General features: G+C 39.0%; 1 protein-coding gene across 4 annotated transcripts in view; it reads left to right on the top strand.

Moving 5' to 3' along the window:
* The window catches only part of Jade3 (jade family PHD finger 3), a 172,338-nt gene that overhangs the window by 141,851 nt on the left and 8,928 nt on the right, over positions 1–21,559 (top strand). For all 4 annotated transcript variants that reach the window (XM_087599331.1, XM_087599330.1, XM_087599332.1 and 1 more), the window contains 2 exons: positions 14,139–14,609; positions 15,429–15,546. In XM_087599331.1, the coding sequence (XP_087455457.1) occupies positions 14,139–14,609; positions 15,429–15,546 (589 nt within the window). The remainder of the gene's footprint in view (positions 1–14,138; positions 14,610–15,428; positions 15,547–21,559) is intronic.

Genomic DNA, 21,559 nt, shown 5'->3' with positions numbered 1-21,559 from the left:
GCTTTTATAAGTTGTTTTGTTAATATTATTTTTGTTAATTTGCAGAATTGGGAGTCAAACCCAATTCCTCAGACATGCTAGGCAAGTGTTCTAGCACTAAGCTGTGCCTCTTTTCCCAGATAACCTTTGTAGATCTCTTGGACTGCTTTGTGGATTCTTCTTTCTCTCACTCTTCTCCACCCTTTCAATCCCCTAACACTAGATAAGAGAGAGGAAAGGAAAGAAAACCCTGAATAAAGTCAAGGTGTTGGAAAGAGGTCAATGTTAGTATTAAACTACTTCCTGCTCATTCGGGGTGTCGACTTCCTTAGAACAGGTTTGATCTTTGCTGTCAGAATATCTAATAATTTCTTCTTATTTCTTCTTTGCGCACTTATTAACAAACCACAGCCAACATTAACCAACAACCCACTGGCTCCTGAAAAGCCCCCAGAATTCCAAATGTGACAGAATTGCAGAAAATATCTGCAGCTGGCAAAATCATGCCCCTCGGAGAACATGAGGCAAATAAATCATAGTCAGCTGCTGTGTACAATCTGAAGCAACCCATATCCCAACACCTGGGATTAAAATGAAAACATATTCTTATAATATTTCTGTTTTTCTTTTAAAGAAACCAAAATTAAAAATTTGGTAATATATACTGTACTGAGAGAGTATTACATTGGCAGGCTTGAGATCTAGAGCAACCAATATCTTTAGGTTTCATATCATGGAATAAGAGTCTTTTTCTGACCATGAAGGCTCCTGATAATCCTTTAGTTTTTGTTCAAGCTAGATGTCTAAGAAACCCTGGATTTTGCCCAGATTCTAGACAGACTTGCTCTAATCACCAGATTTCCTGAATTTCTGTTTCTGTATCTTACATTGAAGTTCTCATTCAACCTAAATCTTAAAGCATGGCCAAGTCTACATAATGAGACCCTGTCTAGAAAAAAGTGGTTTCAAAGCTGGGCATGATAGCATGCATCTGTAAGCTCTAACAAGTTGAAAGGGTGAGGCAGTAGTACCACCAGTTCAGGGCCAGCCTAAGCCATATAGTTAGACCCTGTCTTAAAATACAGTATGGAAAGGAGGTAAAGATTAAGGGAGGGGAAAAAAGAGAGGGAGGGATTGAGGAATAGAGGAAGAAGGGCCAGGGGGAGAGAGAGGAGAGGAGTGAAGAGGAGGAATATACTCTGGGGTGCCAGCCTCCTAGGATATGAAACCTGGTCCTACTTCTTGCTAGTTATATAAGCTTAGAAAACTTACCTAACATCTCTGATCTTCAGCTTCCACATCTATAAATGGAGACAATAATAGTACTTAAGATGGCAGAGAGCTTAAACCTAATACCTAACAGAAAACTGCATGTTAGTAAAAATGGTAATAATAATTTCCCATATCATTATTTCCTAGAGTAAATCTGGTAGAAATATCTAACATTTTTTTGACCGGCCAAACTAAATAAAATCATCCAACACTTGTGGCTTGGATTGATGGTAGAGAGAGATGGTAGAGAGAGTCACAAACAAGTATCCAGAATTTAGTATAAATTGGAAAGCTAGAATGAGTTTACTGTTTAGGCCAATGTGAATTCAGTTGTGACAAAATTAACTTCTAAAGGTAAACTCTTCAACAAGTGGGAAACTGGTTAAATAAGAAATTAAATTTTAAGTGCTTATTAAAGGTGATTTAATGAGGAAAATGAAATACTGAGATTAAAAAGAAGGCTGAGGTGATAGCTCAATGGTTAAAGTATGTGCTGCACAAGCATGAAGACCTGAATTCCCAGCACCTATTTAAAATGGAATAGCATACGTCTGTAACCACAACACTGGGAGTAACAGGTAGAGAAGAATTAAAACATCATACATCCACATCTAGTCTCCACACAAGATCAAAGGGCAGTCTCCTCTACCTACTGAGGAAAGCACTTCCATGGTCTTTTCATATTTGTCAATACAAATTGTTCTTGTTCTAATACTGTTAAAGTCTCTGACTTTGGGAACTCAAAGCATTTTAAGGGAAGTTAAACTTAAACATGGGCCAGACATATGTGATGCGTGCCTATAATCCTAGCACTTGAGAGACAGCGAAATTTAAAGCCAGCTTTGGCTCTATAATCAGGCCAGCCTGTTTTAAAACAAACAAAAAAGGTTAGCTAAAACTTGAAGGACATATCTTCTCAAATTATGGGGTTGAGAGATAAGACCTGGTAGTAACTGTAGATGTTAGACTATGAGTGGCAAAAGTGAGTTTTGTAGAGCATTTTAGACCATTTATAGCATTGTTTCTGTAAACAATAATATATAGTTTCTTGAGACAGTCTTACTGTATGGCTCTGGCTGTCCTAGAACTCCCTGGGTAGACCAGGCTGGCCTTGAATTCACAGAGATCCACTGGCTTCTGCCTCCTGAGTGCCAGGATTAACAGTGTGTGCCACCATACCTCTGTGACGAAATTTTGTTGTTTTGACACCATCAGTTTGTTAAAAATGTGTTAAGGATTAAAGACAACCAAATGAATACATTTGCTCAGCTGCTAAGGACTCATTTATAAAGCCCTAGTTTTCCCAGGTATATGTTCTTTGTTCATGTTGCCTTGCTTCTTTCAGATTTTTTTTATATTTTTTATTAGATATATTTCTTTACTTACATTTTAAACGTTATTCCCCTTCCCAATTTCCTTCCATAAGCCCCTATCCCCTCCCCTCCCTCTTTCAGGTTTTTATATTTCCTGTTTGTGTATTACAATTGGTACATCTGTTAGGGTAGATTCTAGGTTTGTATGGATCATTTTAGTGAGTAGTCTTCTAAGACCCTAACCACAATACCAGTCAGAAGAAGAGAATGCTATGACAGCAACACATATGTTAGTTACTTTTTATGCATTCCAGTGACAAGATACATGAAAAAAGCAAAAGGAAGTAAAGGTTTAATTGGGTTCAAAATTTAAAGGTGCAGTCCACCATACCAGGGAAAGTATGATGTCAGGAGAATAAGGCAGCAGGCTATTATTGTATCTGCAGTCAGAAAACAGAAAGTAAGATGAGTGCTCAGCTCTATTTCTTCTTTATTAATTCATTCTGAGACCCTAACCAGTAAGGATGGAGCCATCCACATTCAGTCACCCTTCCTTTCTAGAGGGGCTACAGAGATGGCTCAGTAGTTCAGAGCACTGGCTGCTGTACCAGAAGTCCTGAGTTCAATTCTCAACAACCACCGATGGCTTACAATCATCTCTAATGAGATCTGATTTCCTCTTCTGGGTGTATGTGAAAGCAGATTGTGTGTATATATAATTTATAATAATATAATAAATATTTTTAAAGATCATTCTAGAAATAGTCTCATAGACAGCATAGAAATGTTTTCACAGTGATTCTAAATCCTGTTAGTTGACATTGGTGATTAATCATCACAACACCAAAACAAAATATAAACATACAATAAAAATCAAACTACTCTTACCACCATCAGCTGTAGAAAAGAAAATGGTAGGTCTAAAGGGATGGATCAGTAATTAATAGTATTTAATGCTCTTCCAGAAGACTAGAGGTTCCCTGTATGAATGTTGGGTTGCTCACACCTGCAATTCCAGGAGATCCAGAGCCACCTTCTGACCTCCAAAGACACTATACTCTTATGTATGTAGCCTCATATAAACATGTAGATATACATAATTAAAAATTAAAATGTAATCTGTTCTAGCAAGTTTTAGACCAACCAGGTCTTGCATAGTGAGACCATATCTCAAAAGAAAAATTAATAAAAGTAGTATATACCTGTAATCTAGCATGTGGGAAGGGGAGGCAGGACAATTAGAAGTTCAAGGCCAGCTTAAACTAAAAAATGAATAAAAGTAATAAAGGAGGAACAGGGAAAAGGAAAAAAAAGGAAGCAGCTGCAAGGTTAAATAAATGAAAAAATTAAGCTGGGGAAAAGAAAAGAGCAAGAAGTTTTAAAATAGAGATATAAAATATATAAATAAAATCAGATAAAGGTGAGAATATGAATAAAAAATAAAAATATTGTGAAATCCTATAACAGATAGAGGGCTTATATCCAAAATAAACAAAGAACTCAAGAAGTTAGACCGCAGGGAGACAAATACCCCTATTGAAAATGGGGTTCAGAGCTAAACAAAGAATTCACAGCTGAGGAATGCCGAATGGCTGAGAAACACCTAAAGAAATGTTCAACATCTTTAGTCATAAGGGAAATGCAAATCAAAACAACCCTGAGATTTCACCTCACACCAGTGAGAATGGCTAAGATCAAAAACTCAAGGTGACAGCAGATGCTGGCGAGGATGTGGAGAAAGAGGAACACTCCTCCATTGTTGGTGGGATTACAGACTGGTACAACCACTCTGTAAATATGTCTGGAGGTTCCTCAGAAAATTGGACAATGAACTACCTGAGAACCCAGCTATACCTCTCTTGGGCATATACCCAAAAGATGCCCCAACATATAATAAAGACACGTGCTCCACTATGTTCATAGCAGCCTTATTTATAATAGCCAGAAGCTGGAAAGAACCCAGATGTCCTTCAACAGAGGAATGGATACAGAAAATGTGGCACATCTACACAATGGAATATTACTCAGCTATCCAAAACAATGACTTTATGATATTCATAGGCAAATGGTTGGAACTGGAAAATATCATCCTGAGTGAGGTAACCCAATCACAGAAAAACACACATGGTATGCACTCATTGATAAGTGAATATTAGCCCAAATGCTTGAATTGCCCTAGATGCACAGAACACATGAAACTCAAGAGGGATGACCCAATTGGGAATGCTTCACTCCTTCTTTAAAAGGGGAACATGAATACCCTTAGCAGGGAATAGGGAGGCAAAGTTTAAAACAGAGGCAGAAGGAACACCCATTCAGAGCCTGCCCCACATGTGGCCCATACTTATACAGCCTCCCAACTAGATAAGATGGATGAAGCAAAGAAGTGCAGGCTGACAGGAACCGGGTGTAGACCTCTCCTGAGAGACACAGCCAGAATACAGCAAATACATAGGCAAATGCCAGCAGCAAACCACTGAACTGAGAACGGGACCCCCACTGAAGGAATCAGAGAAAGGACTGGAAGAGCTTGAAGGGGCTCGAGACCCCATATGTACAACAATGCCAACCAACCAGAGCTTCCAGGGACTAAGTCACTACCTAAAGACTATGGACTGACCCTGGGCTCCAACCTCATAGGTAGCAATGAATATCCTAGTAAGAGCACCAGTGGAAGGGGAAGCCCTGGGTCCTGCTAAGACTGAACCCCCTATGAACGTGATTGTTGGGGGAGGGCGGTAATGGGGGGAGGATGGGGAGGGTAACACCAATATAGAAGGGGAGGGGGAGGGGTTAGGGGGATGTTGGCCCGGAAACCTGGAAAGGGAATAACATTCGAAATGTAAATAAGAAATACTCAAGTTAATAAAGATTAAAAAAATATTGTGAAAAGCTGAAAATTATACTAAAAAGACAAATTGGTTTTTGTAAAAAAAAAAAAAAAACAGATATATAATTGATGCAGCTTCCTTTCCCAGTCGTAATATCAGAACGCACCAGCTCTTGAAAAGGGAGGTAACTGCATCTACCCTAATCCCTCTCTTTTTTTTACAGTACAAGTTGGTGCTATATGCTGCTGCTCCTATAGGGCTGGACCTATCCAAGATATGTTTCCACGTCAGGAATGCATTTGCTCTAAAAAGCTTCCCTTCTTTAGCTGCTAGAAGTCAGTGCTGGCTACATCGAGCAACTAAGGATGGTCTGTGAGTGCACCAAAAATGGGGAGATAAACAGCCCCAAGTTATGCACTTGACAGAAAGAATTAAGGAAGCCCATCATTCTGCCTGCCAAACCCCACCTAGGAGTTAATAACCTCAAAGGAGCTGCATAAATAAGTTGATACCCCTAGATTAGGCCTACCTAATGACCAAGAACCAGTCACAAAGTCTCATCCCTAAAAGCCAAGCACTCCCCTGGCAATTGACTCTGCTCTCAGTCTCCACAGTAATCTGCAGAAAACTGGGTTTGTGTCTCATTATGACAGTGGGCAGGGTCAGTGAAGACCATGTGCTCCACTCCCTGCCTAAACACCACAGTTTATCCAAGGTAATATACAGCTTATGCTCCCTACCACACCACCCCAAGAACCATGTTAGTGTTTATTTCTCCACTCACCAGAGCCTTGGAGACAAGAGGTAATATTGGGGACTCACCACATAGAAATGGCTAACTTCAGTCTCTGCTCCAAACTTTGCCTCCATATCCCCTCCTATGAATATTTTTGTTCCCCCTTTTAAGAAGGACTGAGGCATCCGCACTTTGGTCATCCTTCTTGAGCTTTATGTGGTCTGTGGATTGTATCTTGGGAAGGAGGGGTGGAAGGGGAGGGGAATGGGAAATAGGGCTTATGTCTGGGAAACCAGGAAAGGGAATAACATTTGAAATATAAATTAAAAATATCCAATAAAAAAATAAAAGAAAAAAATGACTAAATATCCATTTACCTGACCTTAATCTTGGGTCCCTCTGGAAGTCAGTTGATACTATGTAACCCAAAGCCTCTACCATACTCACATAGTTAACATAGACTATCTAAACAAAGCCAACTTTTATCAGGCTCAACAATCCAAAGGCTGGCTTGTTATTTCTAAGGTACTAAAGACAAAGAGCCAAACCTTTCTTTGAACCAGGTTAATCCTTTGTTACACAGTACTCAAAAGAAATGAAAACATAAATCTAAATAAAAACTTCTATATGAATTTTTATAGCAGGTTTATTTTATAATAGAAATAAATAAATGATTGGCTCCAAAATCTGGCTGGCCCTTTCCTCTTTTAGCCCCAAAGTGTACAGATCTCAAATTATAAATACTACCTTTTCTAAAACTTAGATGGTTTTAGGGCAGATTTGCTAAGAGACATTCCTAATTACCATCCATATATTTGTTATTTGGATAATTTATTTCTCCACATTCTACAGTTTGTGCTGAGGAACATCTGTTTTTGACATTTTATTGGTGGTTGCTAAAATACCTTTTACTATTTGGTTTTTAAGTATATGTTTAATTTTTTAGACAAGTGATAATAAAAATACTCAGAAATACATCATCCTAATTTTCATAAGGTTTGTGAAATATGAAGAAATTTTAAGGATACATTTTCCATGTAATATAATCAAGGTTTCCAGAAGAACTACCCAAAGCTAAAGAGGGCTAGTTTTGGTTTGGTTTTGTTCTGTGAGATTGTGAGATTTTATCTGGTATGTGATTACCAGTTCATTGGATTCATTGAAATGGAGTGTGTCTAAATCAGGTATTTTAGAAATTTAATTAATAATAAATGTGAGGTTGTGTTAGATGATCTTGGAATTGTGCCCCCTTCCTAAAATTATTTTATCCTGTTGAATTTGTTGAAGTGTAATTCTCCTACCAGGCATGGTAGCATACACCTTGATCCCAGTGCTTCAGTAATCCCAGCACTGAAGCAGGCGGGTCTCTCTGAGTTCAGGGCCAGCCTTGTCTACATGTTGAGTTCCAGGACAGCCAGGCTATGTAGAGAGACCTGTCTGAAAAGAAGTAATGGTTCCTATTGCTTTAATAGTTGATAATATTCTCTTGGGAGAAGAATTTAAAATTCAAGAGAAATGAAATAATTATATAACAGATAATAAAAGACATTCTTCAGCAACAATCAATAGGGTATTAAAAATAGATTGTCTCTCAGATCAAAATTAGAGTATAGAAATATAAACTGCACAAAAAAATCAATGCATAGATGATGATTAGTAATGTCTCTTAGCAAACTGCCATAATAGTTTTAGAAAAGATCATTCTAGGAGCTGGAGAAATGGCTTAGCTATTAAAAGCATTTGTGTTTCTCGCAGAGGACCCAGATTCAGTTCGCAGCAGCCACATAGGGCTGCTAACAATTCTAGAACTCCAGCTCTAGGTAATCTGACCCCTCTTTTGACTTCCATTGGTAGTGCATACACATAGTAAACGTGCAGACACATTCACATAAGATACTTTTAAAGTCATGTGGTATTATAATTGGAGGTTTATATGTTTTGGTGGTAAGAAGAAAAGCCAACCATACAAAATAATGCTGGTGTGAAAACTCATACAGAAGTTTTGTTTTCATTTCTATTGAGTATCTTGAATTTCTAAGACCTGTCATACATTGTGTTCTTTCTATCTATTCATTTCCAAACTTATTGTCTGTTTAATTACCAACACTCCATTGTGTATATACTAAGTGCAGTTACCTCCAAATGGTAGGCTTCCAAAAGAATTAGCACTTACTTGCTCTAACTATGAAAAATCAAACAATTTTCCTTTTCACTTTTAAAAAACATTTACTATTAATTTTGAATTCAGATAATTCAAGATATTTAACTAAATCTAAAAGGTTTTTACAGTACATAAGATCTCATCCTAGTTTCTTAAAAATAAAATCTCTTGTGTTTTAAAAAGGAAAGCTGTAACATTTTAACTATAAGTAATGGAAATTTAGCTTAACCCCAAAAATGCATCTATCATGGGTCAAATTCTTCCTACTCTTGTTTCTCTTGTGACTCTATGAATAGTCAGTGTGTGATCCATAGTAATACTTAACAATGTGTAACTTCTATCAGTGGAAGGCAGAAGAGTGCCAATTTAATTCCTTTTTTTTTCATTTTTATTAACTTGGGTATTTCTTGTTTACAATTCCATTGTTATTCCGGGCCAACATCCCCCTAGCTCCTCCCCTCCCCTTCTCAATGGCTGTTCCCCTCCCCATCCTGCCCCCCCATAACCACCCTCCCGCCAACAATCATGTTCACTGGAGGTTCAGGCTTGGCAGGACCAAGGGCTTCCCCTTCCACTGGTACTCTTACTAGGCTATTCATTGCTACCTATGAGGTCGGAGCCCAGGGTCAGTCCATGTATAGTCTTCGGGTAGTGGCTTAGACCCTGGAAGCTCTGGTTGGTTGGCATTGTTGTTCATATGGGGTCTCGAGCCCCTTCAAGTTCTTTCAGTCCTTTCTCTGATTCCTTCAACGGGGGTCCCTTTCTCAGTTCAGTGGTTTAATGATGGCATTCGCCTATGTATTTGCTGTATTCTGGCTGTGTCTCTCAAGACAGATCTATATCCGGTTCCTGTCGGCCTGCACTTCTTTGCTTCATCCATCTTATGTAGTTTGGTGGCTGTATATATATGGGCCACATGTGGGGCAGGCTCTGAATGAGTGTTCCGACTCTGTTCTAAACTTTGCCTCCCTGTTCCCTGCCAAGGGTATTCATGTTCCCCTTTTAAAGGAGTGAAGCATTCACATTTTGGTCATCCTTCTTGAGTTTCATGTGTTCTGTGCATCTAGAGTAATTCAAGCATTTGGGCTAATATCCACTTATCAAAGAGTGTATACCATGTATGTTTTTCTGTGATTGGGTTACCTCACTCAGGATGATATTTTTCAGTTCCATCCATTTGCCTATGAATTTCATAAAGTCATTGTTTTTGATAACTGAGTAATATTCCATTGTGTAGATGTACCACATTTTCTGTATCCATTCCTCTGTTGAAGGGCATGTGGTTTCTTTCCAGCTTCTGGCTATTATAAATAAGGCTGCTATGAACATAGTGGAGCACGTGTCTTTGTTATACGTTGGGGCATCTTTTGGGTATATGCCCAGAAGAGGTATAGCTGGGTCCTCAGGTAGTTCAATGTCCAATTTTCTGAGGAACCTCCAGACTGATTTCCAGGAGGTTGTACCAGTCTGCAATCCCACCAACAATGGAGGAGTGTTCCTCTTTCTCCACATCCTCGCCAGCATCTGCTGTCACCTTGAGTTTTTGATCTTAGCCATTCTCACTGGTGTGAGGTGAAATCTCAGGGTTGTTTTGATTTGCATTTCCCTTATGACTAAAGATGTTGAACATTTCTTTAGGTGTTTCTCAGCCATTCCTCAGCTGTGAATTCTTTGTTTAACTCTGAACCCCATTTTTTAATAGGGTTATTTGACTCCCTGCAATCCAACTTCTTGAGTTCTTTCTATATTTTGGATATAAGCCCTCTATCAGTTGTAGGATTGGGAAAGATCTTTTCCCAATCTGTTGGTTGTTGTTTTATCCTAACAACAGTGTCCTTTGCCTTACAGAAGCTTTGCAGTTTTGAGATCTCATTTGTTGATTCTTGATCTTAGAGCATAAGCCATTGGTGTTTTGTTCAGGAAATTTTCTCCAGTGCCCATGTGTTTGAGATGCTTCCCCACTTTTTCTTCTCTTGGTTTGAGTGTATCTGGTTTGATGTGCAGGTCCTTGATCCACTTGGACTTAAGCTTTGTACAGAGTGAAAAGTATGGATAGATCTGCATTCTTGTACATGCTGACCTCTAGTTGAACCGGCAGCATTTGCTGAAAATGCTATCTTTTTTCCATTGGATGGTTTTGGCTCCTTTGTCAAAAATCAAGTGCCCGTAGGTGTGTGGGTTCATTTCTGGGTCTTCAATTCTATTCCACTGGTCTATCTGACTGTCTCTGTACCAATACCATGCAGTTTTTATCACTATTGCTCTGTAATACTGCTTGAGTTCAGGGATAGTAATTCCCCCAGAAGTCCTTTTATTGTTGAGGATAGTTTTAGCTATCCTGGGTTTTTTGTTATTCCAGATGAATTTTCAAATTGTTCTTTCTAACTCTGTGAAGAATTGCATTGGTATTTTGATGGGGATTGCACTGAATCTCTAGGTTGCTTTTGTTAAAATGGCCATTTTTACTATATTAATCCTGCCAATCCATGAGCATGGGAGATCTTTCTATCTTCTGGGGTCTTCTTCAATTTCTTTCTTCAGAGGCTTGAAGTTCTTATCATACAGATCTTTCACTTCCTTGATTAAAGTCACACTGAGGTATTTTATATTATTTGGGACTATTATGAATGGTGTCATTTCCCTAATTTCTTTCTCGGCTTGTTTCTCTTTTGTGTAGAGGAAGGCTACTGATTTATTTGAGTTAATTTTATACCCAGCCACTTTGCTGAAGGTGTTTATCAGGTTTAGTAGTTCTCTGGTGGAACTTTTGGGATCACTTAAATATACTATCATATCATCTGCAAATAGTGATATTTTGACCTCTTCTTTTCCGATCTGTATCCCCTTGACCTCCTTTTGTTGTCTGATTGCTCTGGCTAGAACTTCAAGAACTATATTGAATAAGTAGGGAGAGAGTGGGCAGCCTTGTCTAGTCCCTGATTTTAGTGGGATTGCTTCAAGTTTCTCTCCATTTAGTTTAATGTTAGCAACTGGTTTGCTGTATATGGCTTTTACTATGTTTAGGTATGGGCCTTGAATTCCTATTCTTTCCAGGACTTTTAACATGAAGGGGTGATGAATTTTGTCAAATGCTTTCTCGGCATCTAATGAAATATCATGTGGTTTTTATCTTCCAGTTTGTTTATATAGTGGAGTAGGTTGATGAATTTCTGTATACTGAACTATTCCTGCATTCTAGGGATGAAGCCTACTTGATCATAATAAATGATCATTTTGATGTGCTCTTTGATTTGGTTTTGCAAGAATTTCATTGAGTATTTTTGTGTTGATATTCATAAGGGAAATTGGTCTGAAGTTCTCTTTCTTTGTTGGGTCTTGAGTGGTTTAGGTATAAGAGTAATTGTGGCTTCATAGAAGGAATCAGTAGCACTCCATCTGTTTCAATTTTGTGGAATAGTTTGGATAGTATTGGTATGAGGTCTTCTATGAAGGTCTGATAGAATTCTGCACTGAACCCATTTGGACCTGGGTTCTTTTTGATTGGGAGACCTTTAATGACGGCTTCTATTTCTTTAGGAGTTATGGGGTTGTTTAAATGGTTTATCTGTTCCTGATTTAACTTCCGTACCTGGTATCTGTCTAGGAAATTGTCCATTTCCTGCAGATTTTCAAGTTTTGTTGAATATAGGCTTTTGTAGTAGGATCTGAGAGTTTTTTGAATTTCCTCTGATTCTGTAGTTATCTCTCCCTTTTCATTTCTGATTTTATTAATTTGCACACACTCTCTGTGTCCTCTCGTTAGTCTGGCTAAGGGTTTATCTATCTTGTTGATTTTCTCAAAGAACTAGCTCCTGGTTTTGTTGATTCTTTGTATATTTTTTTTTGTTTCTACTTGGTTGATTTCAGCTGAGTTTCATTATTTCCTGCCTTCTACTCCTCCTGGGTGTATTTGCTTCTTTTTGTTCTAGAGCTTTTAGGTGTGCTGTCAAGCTGCTGATATATGCTCTCTCCTGTTTCTTTCTGCAGGCACTCAGTGCTATGAGTTTTCCTCTTAGCACAGCTTTCATTGTGTCCCATAAGTTTGGGTATATTGTACCTTCATTTTCATTAAATTCTAAGAAGTCTTTAATTTTTCTTTATTTCTTCCTTGACCAGGTTATCATTGAGTAGAGCATTGTTCAACTTCCATGTATATGTGGGCGTTCTTCCCTTATTGTTATTGAAGACCAGCTTTAGGCCGTGGTGGTCTGATAGCACACATGGGATTATTTCTATCTTCCTGTATCTATTGAGGCCTGTTTTATGACCAATTATATAGTCAATTTTGGGGAAAGTACCATGAGGTGCTGAGAAGAATGTATATCCTTTTGCTTTAGGATAGAATGTTCTATAAATATCTGTTAAGTCCATTTGGCTCATGACTTCTCTTACTCTGTCTGCATCTCTGTTTGATTTCTGTTTCCATGATCTGTCCATTGATGAGAGTGGGGTGTTGAAATCTCCTACTATTATTGTGTGAGGTGCAATGTGTGCTTTGAGCTTTAGTAAGGTTTCTTTTATGTATGTAGGTGCCCTTGTCTTTGGAGCATAGATATTTAGGATTGAGAGTTCATCTTGGTGGATTTTTCCTTTGATGAATATGAAGTGTCCTTCCTTTTCTTTTTTGATAACTTTTGGTTGAAAATCGATTTTATTCGATATTAGAACGGCTACTCCAGCTTGCTTCTTCAGACCATTTGCTTGGAAAGTTGTTTTCCATCCTTTCACTCTGAGGTAGTGTCTGTTTTTGTCGCAAATTTAATTCTTAAATGCCTATAACCATATTCTCCAGTAAAACTGACTACTGTGATAGAAATATTTTATGTGCATATATGTGTTGTCTAGTTTGGCTTAAATGTGGATAATAAGACTAATGAGTTAAATTTCTCAACATGTCATTTTTTTAATAATGTATTTATTGAGGGGAACACATGTGTGGAGATTCAGGGACACCTTGTAAGAGTCAGTTCTCTCCTACCATGTTAGATCCTATGATTAAATTTGTCATCAATTTTGACAAGAGGCCCACTTACATGCTGAGCCATTTTTCCTTATTATATATAATTTTAATTAACTTTTTTTGCATTTTAAGGAATGAAACTCAGAGCCTCACACATACAGCACAAGTGATCAAATGGGGAACAACATTTTGGCTGCATTTAAATTAATTTACATTTAAATAGACTTTCATGACTAGTTGTCTAGTCTGAAGGATGGCTCAGCTATATAAGAATAATTTCAGAAGTTAAGTTGTTTTGGTATTAGAGTTCCTATAGACTTTTAGAGTCATCAATGTCCTGGCAACAATATAAACTATGCCTTTCGTTTCATTTATTCTAAGCAACTGCTTTTTGAGTAGTGCTTTTTGAATTGATGACATACTAGTAGTTGACAAAGCTTCTGTCTTAAGCTTTATGGCCAGGGATTTTTCAGTTATTAGTAGGTAGTATGTAAGAAGTACTACAATAAAAGCATATATTGGTGATATGGAGGACACGGAGAAGAAATCATATAAATTTACATAAATCAGAGATTTCTTCAAAAAAGGCAACTAAATGTTTGCTGCTTGAATTGAAACCTTAAAATGGGAATTTCTTATTTTTGCTTCTGTTTTTGCAGTTTTCTATATGAGCAATTTTCCTGGGTAACTTATAAAAGTTTTCTTACATGCAAAATATTTTTCTCCTTTTTTGTTCCATTTTTTCTTTAGTTATAAAATATTTTTCATGGCCAAGCTGTCCTTTTGTCTTTCATTTGCTTTCTGTAAGCTCACAATTGGATCCTAGGGATATAGAGCTCTCTATCCTCTTCCCCTCAGCTTCATTGACCCATTCTTTCTCCTTCAGTGCTCTGTGAAAAGCTGTATTACTGCCTTTCATGTCACCTGTGCCTTTGAGCACGGCCTGGAAATGAAGACCATCCTAGATGAGGGCGATGAAGTAAAGTTCAAGTCATTTTGCCTCAAGCATAGCCAAAACAAGCCAAAACTTGGAGATGCCGAGTACCACCACCACAGAGCTGCTGAGCAGAGCCAGGCAAAAAGTGAGAAAACCAGCCTACGGGCACAGAAGCTTCGTGAACTAGAAGAAGAATTCTATACCTTAGTCCAGGTAGAAGATGTTGCCAAAGAGATGGGGCTATCTGCATTCACTGTCGACTTTATCTATAACTACTGGAAACTAAAGCGCAAAAGCAACTTCAACAAGCCTTTAATCCCCCCAAAAGAGGATGAACAAAATGGCTTGGTTCAGCCAAAAGAAGAAAGCATTCACACTCGAATGAGAATGTTTATGCATCTGCGGCAGGACCTAGAGAGGGTAAGGTGACCAGCTCTGCATAGACCTTCAGTTTTAAATGACCACTCATTTATAGTGTGAGCTTCTGTGTCTTTCCTTATTGTCTGAGTTCACTCCAGTGGCCCCAGATGTTGAATTCTGTTTAAATTTTGACACACTTGTACTGTGAACTTTAACTTTGAGTTTCTTATTCTCAGTTGATTAGCTTTTTAATTCACCGTCAAGTCTAAAATGGCTCAGTTATATTTTACTAACACATTCCTGAGACTGAAGCTTAAAAGAATGAACTTTGTCCAGAAAAGTACTACTCTCAGGGTTTTCTCAAACTCAGCACTATTAATATCTTGAGCTGCATAGTTATTTATTGTGCTGTACTTCCCTTTATTATAAGTGGCAGAATAGAATATTTAACAGCATTAGTGATCTCTACCCACTAGATGCTAGCCAGTATCATCCCTTAAACACTTGGTTCTCACAACCAGAATTGTTTTCCAAGTTTACCAGAATCCTCCTATGGGTTAAAATCATCTCTGGTTGATAGCCATTTCATTATGTAAATTAAGTGCTACAATAATTCAAATAAAAGGTTGGTGCTGTGTTTACCCTAGGGAATTTTATAATTCTATAATTATAAAAATTATCCAGGCCTGATGGTACAGATGCCAAATGCTATCATTCATACTCAGGATAGAAAGGAAGGCTAAAATATAATACCATCTTCTCACCTGGATTGCGTACATTAATATTGATCCTATACAATGTAGACTAGAGATTAGGTTTCAGAGTTTGAGCAACTGTAAATTTGCTTAATATCTTTATTTGCTGGGAATTTTCTTGCAGGTCCGAAATCTGTGCTACATGATAAGCAGACGAGAGAAGCTGAAACTATCACACACCAAAGTGCAGGAACAAATCTTCGGTTTGCAAGTCCAGCTTATCAATGAAGAAATTACAGACGGTAAACTGTTACTTAAAGTTGCCTAAGAAAATATAGAGAATCTGGTTATATCCTACTTTTACAATTTAGTATCTTATCTCTCACACCATTTAAAAATTGTTTCATTTCTTTCCATCTAATCCTGATTATTAATGTGGCCTATTTTACTCAACTTGCAAGGTAAGAAATTCTAGGAACAAACATGCCCTCCCCTCCAATAAAATAAGGAAGGAAAAGAAATTCCAGGATATGATTAGAGGAGTTGTAAGTTTGAGGCAGATAATCTAGATCCCAGACAAACATTTAATGCCATTAATTATACCCATGAAGTATTTTGTAATTATCAAATTAACTTAAAATCAAGAAGCTAGCACCAAATCCCAGTTCCCAGAAACAGGGTTACTCATAACAGATACTCTTAAAAGCCATATACCTCTCTTGGGCATATACCCAAAAGATGCCTCAACATATAAAAGAGACACGTGCTCCACTATGTTCATCGCAGCCTTATTTATAATAGCCAGAAAATGGAAAGAACCCAGATGCCCTTCAACAGAGGAATGGATACAGAAAATGTGGTACATCTACACAATGGAATATTACTCAGCTATCAAAAACAACGAGTTTATGAAATTCGTAGGCAAATGGTTGGAACTGGAAAATATCATCCTGAGTGAGCTAACCCAATCACAGAAAGACATACATGGTATGCACTCATTGATAAGTGGCTTTTAGCCCAAATGCTTGAATTACCCTAGATCCCTAGAACAAACCAAACTCAAGACGGATGATCAAAATGTGAATGCTTCACTCCTTCTTTAAATGAGGAAAAAGAATACCCTTGGCAGGGAAGGGAGAGGCAAAGATTAAAACAGAGACTGAAGGAACACCCATTCGGAGCCTGCCCCACATGTGGCCCATACATATACAGCCACCCAATTAGACAAGATGGATGAAGCAAAGAAGTGCAGACCGACAGGAACCGGATGTAGATCGCTCCTGAGAGACACAGCCAGAATACAGCAAATATAGAGGCAAATGCCAGCAGCAAATCACTGAACTGAGAATAGGTCCCCTGTTGAAGGAATCAGAGAAAGAACTGGAAGAGCTTGAAGGGGCTCGAGTCCCCAAAAGTACAACAATGCCAAGCAACCAGAGCTTCCAGGGACTAAGCCACTACCTAAAGACTATACATGGACTGACCCTGGACTCTGACCCCAAAGGTAGCAATGAATATCCTAGTAAGAGCACCAGTGGAAGGGGAAGCCCTGGGTCCTGCTAAGACTGAACCCCCAGTGAACTAGACTATGGGGGGAGGGCGGCAATGGGGGGAGGGTTGGAAGGGGAACACCCATAAGGAAGGGGAGGGGGGAGGGGGATGTTTGCCCGGAAACCGGGAAAGGGAATAACACTTGAAATGTATATAAGAAATACTCAAGTTAATAAAAAAAAAAAAAAACACTCCTCAGCCAGAAGTTAAAAGAGATATATTTATAATATTTTCATTTATTCACTTTTATTGAGAGGCTACTAGGGCAGTGGTTCTCAACCTGTGGTTTGAAACCCCATGGGAAAGGTCAAATAACCCTTTCACAGGGGTTGCCCAAGACCATCAGAAAATACAAATATTTACATTACGATTCATAACAGTAGCAAAATTATACTCATAAAGTAGCAATGGAAATAATTTTATGGTTGTGGATTACTACAACATGAGAAACTATATTAAAAGATTGCAGCATTAGGAAGATTGAGAGCCACTGTACTAAGGACTAAGAAATAAACTAGAAGGGGTTGGGGATTTAGCTCAGCGGTAGAGCGCTTGCCTAGCGAGCGCAAGGCCCTGGGTTCGGTCCCCAGCTCCAGAAAAAAGAAAAAAAAAAGAAATAAACTAGAAGATGGAGCAGTCAATAAGAGAGACTCTACACTAACCACTTGTTCAGTGTCTTAGTTTAGGTTGTTTTGCTATGAAGAGACACCATGACCAAGGCAGCTCTTACAGGGGAAAACATTTCATTAGAGCTGGCATACAGTTTCAGAAGTTCAGTCCATTATCATCATGATGGAAAATATGACATTGTCCAGGCAGACATGGTGCTGGAGAAGCCAAGAGTTCTACATCTTGATCCAAAGACAGCAGCAGGAGACTGTCTTTTGCAGGCAGCCAGGAGGAAGCTCTCCTTCCACACTGGATGAAACTTGAGCATAGAGACCTCAAAGCCCAACCTTCCTCCAACAAGGCCACATCTCCTAATATTGCCACTCCCATTGGCCAAGCATATTCAAACTACCACATTCTACTCCTTGGCCCCCATAGGTCTGTGAGGACATACCTAGCCATAGCATAATTAAAAACACAAAAGTCCTCACAGTCTACCACAGTCTCAACAATGTTTAAAAGTCCAAAGTTCTGAGTCTCTTCTGATGTTCATGCAATCTCTTAACTGGAATCCCCTATAAGATCAATATCAAAAAGCAGATCACATAGTGAGGAAATACTATGAGGACCCAAAGCAAGACCAAAATCCAGCTGGGCAAACTCCAAACTCTGCATCTCCATGTCTGATGTCCAACTTATTTTACCATTGTTGACTGCAACACAATTCTTTGTCTCGGGCTGTTTCCACTCCCTCTTAGCAGCTTTCCTCGGCAGGACTCCCATGGCTGTGGTATCTCTAATGTTTTGGGGTCTCTAAGGCAACTTCAACTTCACACCTTCTTGTTCCAGTGTCTAGGATCCATAGATGATCTTCTGGGCTCCTCCAAAGGGCTTGGGTAATTTCTCCAGCTCTGCCCTCTGTAGCACTGTAGGCTCTGATTGACTCTACTCTACTGCTGCTGCTCTCCCATCTCAAATATGCTGGAGACTTCTGCTGCAACTAGACTTCAACAATAGCCTGTCATAGGCTCTCTTCATGGTGCCAAACCTCAACTTCTCAGCACAACATCTTCACTGATGGCCATCAACTGCAACTGAGGTTGCACCTTCATCAGTGACCTTCCATAGCCTCTCACAGCCAAGCCTCAGCTGCTCTCCATGACCCTTTCATGCCTTAAAAACCAGTACCACCTGGATGATTCTTGCACATTTACCAAGTACAGCTGCAGCACGAGGTACAACCTTGGTTACCTCTGGAACGCAGCTTCTTTGTGCTCTCAGAAAATACTTCCCAGAAGATTTCACCTCAGTGATGCTGGTCTCTTCTTGATCACTGCTAATTTCTTAGCTCCAGCTAAACAGCATCAATTGTACTTGTAACCTCTTCTATTCTAGACTCTAAAGCTAGAGCCACATGGCCGAAGCTGATGAATTCTGCTGCTTGCTTGGACTAGAACATTGCCCACTTGTTCCATTACATCCTTTACTGCCTATGAGTGGCTGTCCTAGAACTTGCTCTGTAAACTGACCTTAAATTTAGAGATCTTCACACTGATCATCTGTTTCCTGAATGATGGGATTAAAGGTGCATACCCCTCTCCACCCCTACAGCTCCCTGTGCCCAAATCCCTTGTGGGGAGAGAACTGAACTCCTAGAAGTTCAGACAATCCTGAGACCTCAGGATAGACCACCACTTCTGCCCACCTCTGCTCACTTGTTTCTACATTCCCGGCCCAAGAGGAAACTGGATAGTGCCTCTAGATACAGGAAGATAGGAACAGTCAGCAGCAGGAACTGGCTGGTTTCTGGCTATGCCCAGAATTGAACTGAATGGGTCACAGCTCCCTGCACCCAAATCCCCTAGGAGAGAGAGCTGGACCCTCAGAAATGCGGACACTCCTGAGAACCCAGAGTTGACAAAAACTTTCTGCCCACATTCCTGACCCAAGAGGAAATTGCATATTGCTATCCGTGCCCGGTGGGCACAGGGACCTAGGAGCAGTCAGGGTCAGGACCCTTCGGGTTTCTGGCTGTGCCAAGAGCTAAAAGCCAGTTGCCAGGAGCAATCTACACCAGATCCAACTGAAAGAAAACAGGTCTACAGGAGTGCTAACACAAAGTCCTACAGGAGCAGCAAACCACTGTCAGAGACAGCAAGACAGGCTAACACCAGAGACAACCTGATGGCAAGAGGCAAGCACAAGGACCTAAGCAACAGAAAGCAAGACTACATGGCATCATCAGAGCCCAGTTTTCTCACCAAAGCAAATACTGGATATCGAAACACACCAAAAAAGCAAGATTTGGATTTAAAATCACATTTTATGATGATGATGGAGGACTTTAAGAAGGACATAAAGACATCCCTTAAAGAAATACAGGACAACACAAGTAAACAAATAGAAGACTTTAATAGGAAACACAAAAATCCCTTAAAGAATTGCAGGAAAACACAACCAAACAGGTGAAGGAATTGAACAAAACCATCAAGGATTTAAAAATGGAAATAGAAAGAACAAAGAAAGCACAAAGGGAGACAACCCTGCAGATAGAAAACCTAGGGAAGAGATCAGGAGTCATAGATGCAAGCATCACCAACAGAATACAAGACAGAAGAGAGAATCTCAGGAGCAGAAGATACCATAGAAAACATCGACACAACCATCAAAGATAACGTAAAATGCAAAAAGGTCCTAGCACAAAACATCCAGGAAATCCAGGACACAATGAGAAGATCAAACCTAAGGATATAGGTATAGAAGAGAGTGAAGACTCCTATCTTAAAGGACCAGTAAATATCTTCAACAAAATTATAGAAGAAAACTTCCCTAACTTAAAGAAAGAGATCCCCATAAACATACAAGAAGCCTACAGTACTCCAAATAGATTGGACCAGAAAAGAAATTCCTCCTATCACATAATAGTCAAAACACTAAATGCACAAAACAAAGAAAGAATTTTAAAAGCAGTAAGGGGAAAAGGTCAAGTAACATATGAAGGCAGACCTATCAGAATTACACCAGACTTCTAATCAGACTGTAAAAGCCAGAAGATCCTGGGCAGATGTCATACGACCCTAAGAGAACACAAATGCCAGTCCAGGCTACTATATCCAGCAAAACTCCCAATAAACATAGATGGAGAAACCAAGATATTCTGTGAAAAAACCAAATTTATACAATATCTTTCTACAAATCCAGCTCTACAAAGGATAATAGACAGAAAAACTCCAACACAAGGAGAGAAACTACACCCTGGAAAAAGCAAGAAAGTGGGTTGGGGATTTAGCTCAGTGGTAGAGTTCTTGCCTAGCAAGCACAAGGCCCTGGGTTCGGTCCTCAGCTCCGGGGTAAAAAAAGAAAAAGGAAAAAAAAAAGAAAAAGCAAGAAAGTAATCTTGCAATAACACCAAAAGAAAAGAAACACTGAAACATAATTCCACCTCCAACAACAAAAGTAACAGAAAAAAACAACAATAACTATGTTCCTTAATGTCTCTTAATATCAATGGACTCAATTCCCCAATAAAATGACATATACTGACAAACTCCATACTTAAAGAGGATTTTGTTACATACAGGAAAAACACCTCAGGAAAGAGACAGACACTACCTGAGAGTAGAAGGCTGGAAAACAACTTTCAAAGCAAATGGTCCGAAGAAACAAGCTGGAGTAGCCATTCTAATATCAAATAAAATCGACTTTCAACCAAAAGTTATAAAAAAAAGATAAGGAAGGACACTTCATATTCATCAAAGGAAAAGTCCACCAAGATAAACTCTCAATCCTAAATATCTAAGCTCCAAATACAAGGGCACCTACATTCATAAAAGAAACCTTACTAAAGCTCAAAGCACACATTGCACTTCACACAATAATAGTAGGAGATTTCAACACAAAACTCATCAGTGGAGAGAACATGGAAACAGAAACTAAACAGAGACACAGAGAAAGTAACAGAAGTCATGAACCAGATGTACTTAACAGATACTTATAGAACATTTCATCCTAAAACAAAAGAATGTACTTCTTCTCAGCACTCACGGTACCTTCTCCAAAATTGACCATATAATCAGTCACAAAGCAGTCCTCAATAGATATAACAGGATTAAAATAATCCTGTGCATCCTATCAGATCATCATGGACTAAGGCTG

Source organism: Rattus norvegicus, chromosome X (assembly GCF_021556685.1).
Source record: "Rattus norvegicus strain SHRSP/BbbUtx chromosome X, alternate assembly SHRSP_T2T, whole genome shotgun sequence".
Classification (NCBI taxonomy): Eukaryota; Metazoa; Chordata; class Mammalia; order Rodentia; family Muridae; genus Rattus; species Rattus norvegicus.
The sequence above is the reverse complement of the archived record's forward strand: the minus strand, read 5'-3'. Positions and strand labels throughout refer to the sequence as shown.